General features: G+C 39.5%; 1 protein-coding gene across 3 annotated transcripts; it reads right to left on the bottom strand.

Moving 5' to 3' along the window:
* Positions 1-5,865: 5,865 nt before the first annotated feature.
* LOC117233586 (arrestin domain-containing protein 17-like) lies at positions 5,866-11,658 on the bottom strand. 3 transcript variants are annotated; one of them, XM_033494029.1, is made up of 9 exons: positions 11,225-11,658; positions 11,002-11,122; positions 10,803-10,918; positions 9,371-9,490; positions 9,082-9,296; positions 8,728-8,901; positions 8,000-8,173; positions 7,126-7,372; positions 5,866-6,557 (listed from the first exon to the last, which is right to left on the bottom strand). In XM_033494029.1, the coding sequence occupies exons 2-9, from the start codon at positions 11,055-11,057 to the stop codon at positions 6,403-6,405; spliced, it is 1,257 nt and encodes a 418-aa protein (XP_033349920.1). In that variant the 5' UTR covers positions 11,058-11,122; positions 11,225-11,658; the 3' UTR covers positions 5,866-6,402. The 3 variants fall into 3 exon arrangements, with proteins under 3 accessions (XP_033349920.1, XP_033349923.1, XP_033349922.1); XM_033494032.1 differs by lacking the exon at positions 8,000-8,173 and having other exon boundaries at positions 11,225-11,657; XM_033494031.1 differs by lacking the exon at positions 11,225-11,658 and having other exon boundaries at positions 11,002-11,186.
* Positions 11,659-13,134: the final 1,476 nt, after the last annotated feature.

Genomic DNA, 13,134 nt, shown 5'->3' with positions numbered 1-13,134 from the left:
TTTTTTTTTCTTTTCTTTCTTGTCAATAGCAAATTAATTAACATTGCAAAAGTAATAAAGCACTCGTCGCGATTTGTTTTAAGAAATTTCTGTTTCATAGCTATGTATAGTAAATTAGAGTTGCGAAACGAAATGGATATTCCATTCACGGTTGTTCGGTTACATCGAGTGGATACTTTGATGGCTCTTCTGGCTTGTAGCGCTAAGTCATATTATTTGTTAATAGCGAATATTATTTATTCACATTATATCATTTATTTATATAATCGCTGTTCTATAATAGACAGACAAAAGCATGTATGTATATATGTACTTAGCTGGTATTTACTGTCATCAGTTTCAAAAAATGAGATTATCCAACAGTCGGACACGAAGGGACAAAGGAAGGAAAGTGTGCGATGGCACACCACCGAGGCATCCATCACAATTTTCGGCGGAACATGGAGAAGTTATAAATCCTCTTCATCCGTGATGCGTGAGCTTCGAGTATGCAAAAGTTGACTTCATCGCCCATGTCGCTCAAGTTGATGCACTCTGGATATGATAAAGCTGACTCCTGATTCAGCCGGTAGGTAGCAAGGTAGAGATCGACAGCGGGGAAGGGTTGTAAAGAGAGAGGGGGAGCGGAGAGAGAGAGAGAGAGAGAGAAGAGTAAATGGTCAGAACGGGGAGAGAGGGAAATAAGCCCCGTTAAGCCTATGAATGCTCGTCGAGCGCCGATAACAGAATTACTGCTGAGGGCTGTTTACACCGGGGCTAGTGCAGCCGCGTCGAGCGCAGCTAATTGTTTTAACCGCCCGTACTTAACTATGCGGCTCAATAAGTCCCGGATTTATGTAGCCACCTACGAGGGCCATGGTACAATGACTGTTTTAACGAAGAGACCAACGATAATACTCGACAATCACGCGAATAAAGATTGCAAAATGTCCCAGATGTCCGAAGGTACGATAAATGAACATAGCGTGTGACAAATAATTCGACGATTCTTCGATTTAACGATTCGACGACTCGACGATTTAATAACTTGCAATTCCGAAGCGAGTGTCACTGAATCTTCGCGTTTCGAAGTCTGAATAGGTGAATTCGTGACGTTGATGAGTATAACAGACGGAAGGAACGTTTACTAGGCGAGGAATAAATTTACAAAGATAGTTGGTAACTTGAAATATCAAAATATCTTTTAAGTTGTCCAGGAAGCGGAAGTCTTACCAGCATTTAGCGTTCATTAGAGGGGCTTTAAAAGTAAAGATACCTTGAAGAGTAGAGCAAAGAGGCATCGATCTCACGGTTTTCTCAAAGCGGTGCTACGTCTGTAAGGGGATCGGGTAATTGAATAAGCGCGAACCAACGATAGAAACGTCTTCCTTTTTCAGGGTGGAAAGTGCGAGGGTAATAAGGTCAAAAGTGATTTACCTTGGTAATTCGTGCCGGTAAGACCTGTACAGACGTTTTAATCACGCGCCCGTAAACTCCGACTGGTTCCTTTCGTTGTGTAACGTTTTCATGCGTCTTTAGAGAATTATGCGCAAAAAGACGCTTTCAGGGGGCGAGGGAAGGATGGACAGGATTTAAATTCGCCGCTGAACAGACGGTTTTCCCGGGGGTAAATGAGAACGTGGGTCGCGGTACTTGGTCTTCGCGGAAACGTTTGTGATTCTCTGAGGGTCGACCATTGAAATTCAAAGGAAACCCATTCGGTGAGGGTGTACAAGTTTTCGCATCGCTCTTGGCTAGTATCACACGGCGAACCATCTTTCTTCTTATCTTTTTTCGGTCTTTCGACTTTCAACTCTAACCGTATCCAAGCCATATAATCGGAAAACTCTAGTTAATACTGGATATCTCCGGATCGTAGGTAAACACAGCAGTTGCGTTGGATTTAAGTCGGGCGATGGTGATAAATAAATTCCATTGATGTTGCTTATCACGTAAAATACAGAATATTATAAGTTAAAGCGGCACAGTTTAAAATTAAGTAAAATTAAGAATTTGTTCGTTCGAGAATGTTTATTCAGTTGATAGTTTATTGGGAAATTATGCAGTAAGTTTAGTCAGGTGTAGGATCGATTGCAGACACTTGATAGGCTTATGACGTTCGATTGCTGGAATCTTTGAAGGAATTAGGACATGTTTGTCGTTGAATACACGCGTGCAAAGTCATTAATTGTTGCTACAAGCACTTTATCAGTTTCATTCGTAAAGGTGGATACAGTAGAATCTCGATTAGCCGAGTTGAACCGTATCGGGACTTTTTCGGATAATCGAAAACCCTGATAATATGGAAATCGCATAATCGCATAATAAAATCACAGAAAACATTTTGATAATGTAACGTTGTACACGTATTTAGGTTTAATTAATTATTTAACCCGATGAAAGTTTGATTAAATGCTTTCACAGCATCTGACCATCCACACTTTGCTCTTCGCGTTAAAATGTCATAAAATAAACATGTAGAGAAATGAATGCGAAATAGTAATGTGAAATTCGACGTGGGATAGATCGTCGTCACGATTATCCACGTGCAGTTTATTATAAGTTAACTAATGAAACGAAGGAAAAGTGAAGCATCGATTCGCTAGTGTGATGTATAGATATAGCTGCATCAAGGAGAATGTCATCGTCGTGAGTGTTTTCATTGGTAACTATCCGCCGTGTGTGTATACGTAACAAACTCTGATTGGAGCAAATCCACGTAAACTCGTCTCCTGCCAGGGGCGCTGCGGGAAATTCAGAGGAAACTTTATCGTTCGGTTGGCAAGTGCCAACATTGCACGCTACCTTGAAAGCCTTCATTGTATTGCAAACCCGATTTTCAGAGTCTACAGGCTCGAAGAAAAAAGTAAGCAGCCGGGTAGGAGTGAGTGCATTGCCTGCTTACCTCATGAAGGATTACCCTTCAATTTTTCCAAAGAGCACAACCCTCGCGTTTTCGGTTCAATCGCCTCGTTACCTTTTGAAGGTTACTCGTACATTATTTTATTCTCATTGTAAATCTTCCATAAAATGGAAACCGAAACTTTTCAATAATTCTTCTATATTTTCGCATGGAAATTGAATTACTGTTCTATACATTTATAGCGTTTTACGAGAATTTCGTGCGAACAAAATTGGAAGCTTCGCTATATATTCGATGAATAAACCTTTGATCGACGAAGAATTACTAGACCTGGCAATGCTTTTATCTTTCATTTAGCTCTCGTCGTATTTTTTCGTCGATTTTCAGCAAACGCGGAACTACAGAGTCTGGTCTATCTATAATTTGGTTTCAGCGGTGAGACAAAGTCGAATTTTCTGAAAGAATTTTTCTAGTTAGACACGAGAAATTTCAAATGCTAGGCGAGCGGTAGCCCTTTGCGGAAGCTCGTTCTTGCGACAGCCGATGGTTGTAACACCGGGTTCTACAAAAGTAGTACGAACTTTTAATTAGGTGCACACTCTGACGCTGTGACTTGAACATACGGGTACATCGAGGCGACCTGACCTCGCTAAAGATCGATTAGCCGCCGTACGACGAGCTTTCGTTTCTTCGTTTGCCTGAATAGGGCTGGAAGTGTAATGGCTGATTAGAAATTAATTTTCGAGACCGCCTTGTAATACTCCTTCTGATCGCAAAATTAATTATAACCAACGGACGTGAAATATGATAACTCCATCTTAATACGAGCTTCACGTATATTAATTATTTAATAATCGTTCGGAAATTACGATGAACAATTTCCTGAGGATATCTATAGATAGAGAAAACTAATTATCGTAAAATACACATATTATTACGATTTTTAAGCTGAAACATGCGGTTTCGTGAATTATTTCACGAGGACAGGTAACGGTAACGTGATTGCGAGTTAACCTCGGAAAAATTAAAAGGAAAGACCGAGCTGGTTTACAAGGAACTTCAATTTTCGTGAATTTCACGTCGCTTGGTCGATGTTACAAGCCAGGAACGTTTAATCACTACGAAATTAGGATAACCTCGTGCTGCAGTGTCGTGATTAAGCCGAACCTCCAGACTTGGCCACCTATGATGTGGTCTTTCAAAGTAGATATACACACCGTGGTGAAGGAAGATGCAACACAAACGAAGGAGAACAGAGAAAGACGAGGAGCATTTGCTAGACAGCGCGTCCGTAATCAAAGACCCACCATTGCCATATCGAAAGCTCACAAAGTTGGAGCTTCCCTGCCAATTTCGTCATCATCTGTTGCCAACCGCAAAATCAAGAAGCTGTCGAATCCGGCCTAGAGTACAGCAATTTCACGATATCGAGTTGCATGTAATGTATCTTGATAATATATGCAGTTCAACGTAGTTTGATGCAATTAGTGACAGATTTCTTTAGAAACTGTTTTCCACGGAACGGCCCTTTTCAATTTTATATTAATAGTCAACCGTTGCTTAAAACGAACGTTTGTTGCCATCTTGAAACCATCTTGATCTCGAATCGTTTGAAATCTTGAAATGTTTCCCATTTTTAGAAAGAACAAACGTTTTCACGCGAGTGAAATATTTGGTTATGTCCGACACAATGTCACGCGTCTCTCTTGTTGATTTTTTCACAAATCTCTCCAGTGGAGTAAAAATTGTCACTATTTTTTAATAACAATGTAAATTCTAAAACGTCACTTTTGTAAGTATTCCGAGTGTTTAAATAAAACTTAAATTGTTAATCTCTTTGCGATCATCGCCTTGTCTCCCATAGTATCTTCTCGTCCAAATATTTTCTATTCTGTCGCGTAAACGATAAAGTATCGATTAAATTACAAACTAACAAATTTTCCACGATTTCGCGAAAGAAGGAAGCTCGAATAGAGAATATAGAGCAAAGAGAGGCGTAACAAAGAGTATTCGTAACCTTCGGTATTTGTCAAATTCGGTGGCAAGTTATAGTCGCAGCATCGAACGCGGCATTTTTATTTATCCCGTTGAATACGAGCTACGATCAGAGTAAATCCCACGGCACAACGAATAGATACGATTTTTCATTTGCGTTTTTTTTTTCTCTACTCGTCGGGTCTTGTACACCGTTTATTCGCCACCTGTACCAACCGCCACTCTCTGTAATTGCATTTCCACGACGATCGATGCACGTTATTGTTGAATCACGCATTAACAACGTCATTAATTCAAGCGTGCGACGTGAACGAGACCGTTCGCCCGTACATACGTTGAGAAGATTACGAAACGGTAAGCTGGCACCGTTTAATGATTCGTATGAATGCCGCGCGATGCGTCAAATACATTTTTCGATTTTCAGCAATTTCTCACGCATTCGTCTCGGTTTATTTAAAGCACACGTATATTATTTTAATGAAAGGAAAAAGTATACAGGCGTGTATTTATTTGACGAGAGAAAAGAGCGAGAAAACTCGCAGCTTTTTCAATCGTATTAAAGCTGATAGAAGTTTTTAATGATGATTTTCAACGTATATAAGAATATCAGTAAATTTGCGTTTTATTATCCGTCGTTAGTCTTTCCGCATTTGCTAATATTGAAATTGATTCCACCGAGTATTTCGTTATTATGAATATTCATATTACCATTTATGGTTGATTTATATTTAAAGTACTCGATTAAATTTTCACTATTTAAAATACGCTTATTAATATCGTTGCACAATTAATGCGTAATTATCATTTCATATATAGGATTCTTTTCGCTTATGCCACTCTTCGGAAACGCCACCTCCTCAACGCTTCTACCAACCCATTTAATTTAGAACGTTCGTGGAACAAACATGAGACAATTTTGAATGATCAAAAAATACATTATATGAAATTAATTCGTATTAATGCACTTGATGTTTTTCCATCGGGTGAGGGAAAGAACACGGGACGGGGAATTAATTTTTCAACGAAACTCATCGAGAACGTTTTCATTGAACATTAAAGCAATACGTGTTTAGTTGTTTCGCAAACTTCGTTTCGACGATATCCGATGTTGCACGGTCTGACAATTATTATAGAATTACTTTGCTCGCAAGTTATCTCGCATGATTAAAGAATTTAATTAGCTGCACAGGTTGGTCCCAACGGATTTTCATATCTCACTCGATGTTTCTAATGATGCTTTTTTTTTTTACTATTTTTCCCTTCTTTTCTTTCGTATATAGGAAATAAAAAGTCAAAGGCAAGAATCGAAGGCAATCGGTCGATCGATAAAGCGCGAAATTGGACGTAAAATTCACGCGTACACTTTTGTACACGCCTCGCTTAAAATGTATACAATTTCTGGAAAGAACAATTATTTTTTACTTTCAACGATGCATCACAATTTTCTTCTTCTTCTTCAGCGATCCGTTGCGGACACCGCTAACAAACGACGAATCCTTGAACGAATAATTAAGCAAGCTTCTCCCTCTTCCTCTCTTTTTCTAGTTACGAAGTCAAGCACTTATCTAACGGTCCTTCTTCTGCGATGATTCGAACGTGTACACGCGATACATAGGCGAGTATGGCTTGACCTCTCCGTCGCTGTCACCATCGTCTCCCGTGGGATCGTCCCTGTCCGGTTTCGAGGATCGATATATTTGACTTTTCTCGTACAGCGGCACTGTTGGAAGAAACATACAGTTTAGTTTTGCTAGTCCCGCTAGAACTACTTGGTAAATAAATGGATAGAGAAACTTGGCAATGAGTTGGTTTTAGTGGATAATGGATGAGGTTGCGATGCAACTAAGTGTTTGTCGAATAGAATTTTCTATTGTAATTCTCGATTGCAAATATTCTCTTTAGATCGTAACGAAGATGGAAGAGATTTCTTCTCGGTTCGTTCTATTCTTTCCGAATTCTACCTTTACGGAATTATCGAGAATTCTTTCTTCAAAAATTGACGACATTGAGATTAGGACTGTTCGTTCATTTTTATTACGATCGAGATTTCAAAATGTCACCGATTATTTAAAATACAAGGATCAGTGGCTCGACGTGCGACAACAGGTTTGGCCGGAATTTCAGTGAAACTTTTAATTGCGAAAGACAAGGTGGCTACCGTGGTTTCCAACTGACCAGAGATATTTACACTCTTGAGCAGGAGAATAATGTAAACCAACTGGTAGTTTCCACAAATACCGGTAATTAACATGTAGCAGCCGTATATTGTGTAACGGGGCAGTACGTACAAGACAAACTTGGTTTCGCAGTTTCCTCTCTCTCGATGTTTTTTAACGACGGCGTGTCGTTGGCGTATTCTTCCGTAGCCATGGCGCACGGGGGATGAAATGAAAAAGCTTCCGTCACGTCGGCTGTTTTTTGTGGGATTTCGTAATTTTGAAGTGGCACAGTGCCGACTACTATATTTGTTCGCAGTTTCAAGTTCTTCTGAAACATTCTGTAGTACCACTCGCTCACGTCTACGCAGGCCTCGACCTTTCGGATAAAGAGCGTAAAGAAAAAGTAGTATGTACTTGGTTTGCACGTACCATTGGCAAACACGTATCGAAGCTACGTTTTTAACGATCTGATTAATTTTAATGAGAATTCTTTTATTGTGTCCAGTGACCGAAGAGAATCTTGTATTTGTGAAAGTTAACGACGAATTGAAAACCTTGCTGCGTCGAATTTTTATATTTTAAGAGAAACTTTGGTAAAAAATTGAAAAGAGAAATAAACCGCGTTATGAGAACGATTCTATTATACTTTCCTCATACTCGAACAACTTTTTCACGATAAAAAATTTGAACAACTTGAAAGAAGAGTAGCAGGATTAACAATGAAACATAGAAGATAGTAAAATGTAGGCTATTATAAGACTTTTACTATTATCGAATTAAATCATGATCGACTATTTATTTGGTTTCTAGAAACAACGATTACCTAATGACACGACGAATTGGTTTACGAATTGTAGGAATGAACACTACGTATAGTTTCTCTGATGGTACAAAATACCAAGATAAATTTGTATGGAAATTAGATTCTTTCAGTAGTTGTAATCTTAGCTCATTTTGATTTTACGGTCGAATGCAGACAGTACTAAATTTAAGACAGTCTCACTTTAAGCGTGTATAGAACGTCGATGATGTTGCAGTGGATCATCCCGGTGGGTGGTACTGCAGGAACGTCAAACGTGACATCGTACGTATCGGAGTCTTTATTAACGGGCTGTTCTACTTCTACTACGATTTCTTTGTGCTTACGCGACTTTTCCGTCGAACGATAAGACACCACCTAAGAAAATATGTATCATTTAAAACAACTGATGGGAGAATAAAAATGTAATAAAAGAAACACATCTCGAGCATGACCCACATACTTTTACCGCGATACGCTGCGTGAAAAGGTGCTGCTTTCAAATAAAATTCGACGAAAAAACTTTTTCACAGTGCAATTGGTATTAGTCTAAAATAAAGCTATTAACTACGACATTTACTACAAAAATAAGGAAATAACTTGCAGCATGCCATAAAAAGAGGAGATACGTTTAAGAGGATATTCTACTGTTCTTGTAACACGTACTCTTATACGGTTCTTTGGCATTTTTCTCCTCTGGCAGTTTCTCCTTATAAAAAACTCATAGGATCTCATCTTTATTCATGTCTTGGTAACATTTACAAATTTGTTTAGAGGAAAAGAGAAAATTGAAATTGATGTTGGTAATTTTGAAGACAGTGCTTTGCATACATACTTTTAAAGCTGTATTCTTCGAAGGAATATAAAGAGATGTTAAAGAACTACGGTAGAATATCCCCCAACTACGTTACAGTTATACAGAAAGAGTATACTTTTTTAAAAACGACTCTGATTTTCGTAACGACGACGGTGGTGGGATTCGTCACGACAATCTCAATCGGTATAGTCTGGCCAGGCACGTAACCACGAACTGGAACAGTCATGGACATGCTGATCGGTTCCGTTTGGCCAATATACATCTTGGATTGTTTGATACTTATTGGCAACTGAAACGATCGTTCGTATCGTTGAAACTTTTAAACGGCGTCGGTCTTAGGCTGAACGTTCTCTGGCATTAACGAAGCGCAAGAGCGAGTCGTTAATTCGAAAACGCACTGTCTGGTTGCGCCTGAGAAACGAAATCACATCGCAAAAGCAATATCGTTGGCTGTTAGATTTCTACTCACGGGAGCGAGAGGATCGCGATTAAGGTCAAGAATGGGTGCCACCGTGAATGGAATAATATTGGTGGAAAACCGATAAATGGTCGTTACGTCCAACAATGCCCTAATCGAGTACCGTACTCGTCCGTATCGGCCCTCGAAGCTGCACGGCAAGTTCTCTGGCAGCGTTAGGCTGAACGGGTAGACGCCTCCAGTTATCATAGTCTTTTCTTTGCCATCTACTCGTGACGAGAATCTGTTAATCCAACATCCTGGTACTCGTGTTCCAATCACTACCATCTCGTGTACTTACCGCCAGCAAGATACGTCTCCACGTGAAGATAATTCTCGAACGCCGAGAACTTACGTCGAATTCCAGCCGATCGATCGGTAAAATACACCTGAGCTTCTCCCTTGCATTTAAGTCTAATTCCTGTGTGCGGGAAGGATCAACTTACAACGATACTATGGCAAAAAGTTCATCATTAAATGTACTGTGCTATTTTGGTTGGCGCATATGAAACGTTGTCTCTTTAATCCTCTAAATATTGCAACCGATAAGAAACGAAATGAAAATTTTCTGAAGCGCTTAACGTTTAATACACGTGTCTTGTAATAAATTTCTTCTCCTTTCTCTACTTCTTCTTCTTCTTCTTCATTATGGAGTAATTAACGACAGGACAAAATGGATTAAATTCAAATTTCGGAGAAACGATATTTCATATGCAAATTAACTAAAACCCTTGTTGGAAGATAATAATGGAAGCTACTAATTATAATACATGTATTTTAATATAACGAGAAGGCAAATACTTTCCAATACAAATTCTATGGTTACCAGATACGTTTCTCTATTTGCTACGTATTCCTAGATTCGAGTAAGAAGTTATTTAAATACTCGTTAAACGTAATGAAGTAACAGCTAGAATTAGCAAAAATTGAAAAGGCAGAGAACGTGCAAGAAATATGTTCGTATTTTACTGGGAACAGTGTATTAGACATGGCTTAACGATCTCTTCAGTACAAGAAAAGTCAGTCGTGAACGTACGAGAGATTCTTCCTGCGTTCTATCTATCCACTCTACGAGCGTTCCTGCAATACCAGAATCACGTGGTAACATCGTCTGGGTGACGTATACAGAGCGGTAGTAAAGTCTTTTAGGTCACCCGTTATGCAACACGATCGATGACACATTTGGCACACGTTCGACTCGAACAGAGAAGAAATTTTTGTGATTGCGAAGCGACAACAAAGGTAAATATCGCGAAAATAAATACGAAGTTAGTCGTGGCTCGTTACAACGAGCCAATCGAATATCTTGCTGCGAGGTGCGTTCCCTCTATCTATCGCACAGCAGGGTCGGCTTTCGATACATCGAAGGCAGTAGAGGAGATAACGTGGCAGACACGACCAACCAGCGAAACTTAAAACTATAGTTGTCCCGTTCTCTGGCCAAGTTATCTGACGGTCGGTTTCGTTCAGATTAATTTCGATGCCTCATTGCAAACGATATCAGCGACGATCTGCTCTCTCTCTCTTTCTGTTTGTTCACGAATATCTGATAAATTTCAAAGTACACTCTGCCATTTTCGACGAGAACAACTTTCTTTGGAGAAAGCGTGGTTCGAAATATTTTCTTCGGTCGAAACAGTTTGCGCCTCGCAACAGTTTTAACGTCATAGAGATTCAGTTTTCTTCGGAATTAAATTAGATGTCGTTTTTAGATCGCCTTGGCGGTAGCTTACCTAAAGCACTTGTTGGTTCATCCAGATCTAAGCGTACGTTCCCTGAAATCTGATTTCCGCTGTAACAGACCTTCTGAGGGTGGTCGAGGATGACCTCGATACGTTGGAAGCCAATACTAATCGCAGTGAAACGTATATAAAAAAACAGTAATTTGTAAAACGATTCATTTCACCATACTTAATTATCTTCGTGTTCTACCTTTTGGAGAGCGTGGCAGCGATCGACCGATCGGTTTCAGCTTCTATCTCATCCATCTTGTAACACGTGTATACGCAGCTGTTTAAATTATTTTCAACTCATCAGCGATTCAAACTTTCTCTAAATCAATATAAACGCTTTTAATCTAAATTATATAAATTATATATATCATATAAATTAGAGTTACAGATTCTCTTGCACCTTATACAAATAAATACATCTCAGAAAATCACTTTTAATAAGATATTATTCACTGCACACGATCACACTTTGAAAACAACGTTCATCCCCTTCGCGCAGACTCGTACGTATACTCCATCGATATTATCTTTCCACTAGATTCCTGTCGACTAAACGTTTCAACCAGATGAATATCGTAGACGGTAGACGATCACGCCACGACGTGGAAAAAAACAGAGTCGCGAGCGTGCGAAAGGCTAGTTCGGCTTGCGGGTTAAGGGCGCACAGTGAGATGTTTGTTGACAAGATTCCAAAATTGCGGCGAATCGTCGGCGACGCATGCGTCAGTCGGTTCGCCAATATCGTGGCGACATTCTGTCACGTACTGGAGAACAACCTTTGCTCTTTCACTTCCTCCGATTCGGGTAATCGGAGGATTCTCATTGAGCTGTGAAAGCAATTCCTCGCAGGTAGAATGCACGCCGCAGTGGCGTAACTCTGAATTAAGGACAGACAGCGGTAATAAGGGCACCCGTATCGACCATTCGAGGATCACCTGGCCAGCAAGTGACTACTTGCAGCGTTTAAATTCTGCCGCATCGCTGCCACTGTTCTGTCGTCGCCCCTGATGCACCACTTTCGTTCCTCTCGCAGCGAAGATATCACGCGAAAAAGATCGGACAAGACAGCTAATTCTTTTGCGCTCCGGGTCGGTCTTTTGACGAATTTCTGGAACGTGTGCTTAATGGACTGTGCCCTTTTTCGTTTGCGATACTCTCTTCGCGTTGTATCCGGTTGAAGCGGTCACACGGAAAGATTCCACGAAATGGGTCATATATTTTTCCTCTGTTTTCCCTTTGTTGCAAGTATCAACCGTGCGATGAACGCTTTTTCTTTTTTCGTTAAGTTGAGGTCGAAAAGTGAATAAATGTTAGGAAATTTTACACAGAAGTTGAGGTTTTACATATACATTTTGAGAATATTACAATCGATATCAAGATAAATTCAAAGACCTTATTAAGAATTGTCTCGTTGAAAAAGTCAGGAGGTATACTACGTGATCTGAATTTATGATGCAACGATTCGTGATCTTTTCGCTATTTTCTAGGTGAAAAATTTACATATACTTGTCCTCCCTGGTCTCGAATTTCTTAGTTTCCTCTTCCGTTTTATTCTTGGTTCGGGTTTCAGCTAAATTCAGAAAATAATTTCGTGCGGTTCTCTGCACTTTCTTCCTTTCTACGATAGTAATTACTCTATTAGAAATTCACGAAAGTGGTTTCACGTAGGAACTACAGAATTGCGGAATAGTTTTCCATACTAAGGACATATGGAATTTCTCTGCATTGCACACCTGCATGCCGAATGCAGCGAATTTGGACCGTAACGTATTCAAAATTCAGGAAACCGGCCAAAAGATCTTCATTAGCGTTCTCCCGCCTGTACCTTCATTTACAATCTTCCAAGGACAGGTTCGATGACACGTTAAACGAATTTTTAACATTCGGTTTGGCTGATCTAAACTCGAATTAACCGAATTTCTCATCCAACTTCGATACTAGTCGACATTAATATCGAACAATATTAACTTAATATCATAAATTCATCTCTTCAGTCTTTAAAACTTCTATATTGCCTATTGTTGGAACGTTTGCAAGCAAATTAACGCCCATCTTCCCAATTCGATTCGCCTCCGATTCCAAATTGACGCAGTGGTCGAAAAGATAAGTAAACTTCTTCCAGCAAAATTCTTCCGGTGAAAATAAAAAAATGAAATTTCTGTATATTTGACAAATTATTATAACGTTTCAAATTGATATAGGGGACGAATGGCAACTAAAAACAGGTAATAAGTCTACAATTCTTTGCTTTTTACAAAGTAAAAACAAAAAAGCGAGGAAACAGTTATCCATACGACCAGGTCTACTAGCTTTGACCGGTTACTAATATCGA

The sequence above is a fragment of the Bombus vosnesenskii genome, unplaced genomic scaffold (genome assembly GCF_011952255.1).
Source record: "Bombus vosnesenskii isolate JDL3184/JDL3185 unplaced genomic scaffold, Bvos_JDL3184-5_v1.1 scf7180000013297, whole genome shotgun sequence".
NCBI classification, from domain to species: Eukaryota; Metazoa; Arthropoda; class Insecta; order Hymenoptera; family Apidae; genus Bombus; species Bombus vosnesenskii.
This window is presented reverse-complemented; position numbering and strand designations above follow the sequence as displayed.

What these genes read in the sequence shown, in the direction of transcription:
- LOC117233586 (XM_033494029.1), bottom strand. Translation starts at nt 11,057, where the DNA reads ATGGATGAGATAGAAGCTGAAACCGATCGGTCGATCGCTGCCACGCTC. An exon ending in TCAGAGTCGTTTTTAAAAAA is followed by an intron (nt 8,174 to 8,727) that starts GTATACTCTTTC and finishes ATATTTTCTTAG; the next exon opens with GTGGTGTCTTATCGTTCGAC. An exon ending in ACGTTCTATACACGCTTAAA is followed by an intron (nt 7,373 to 7,999) that starts GTGAGACTGTCT and finishes TTTATCCGAAAG; the next exon opens with GTCGAGGCCTGCGTAGACGT.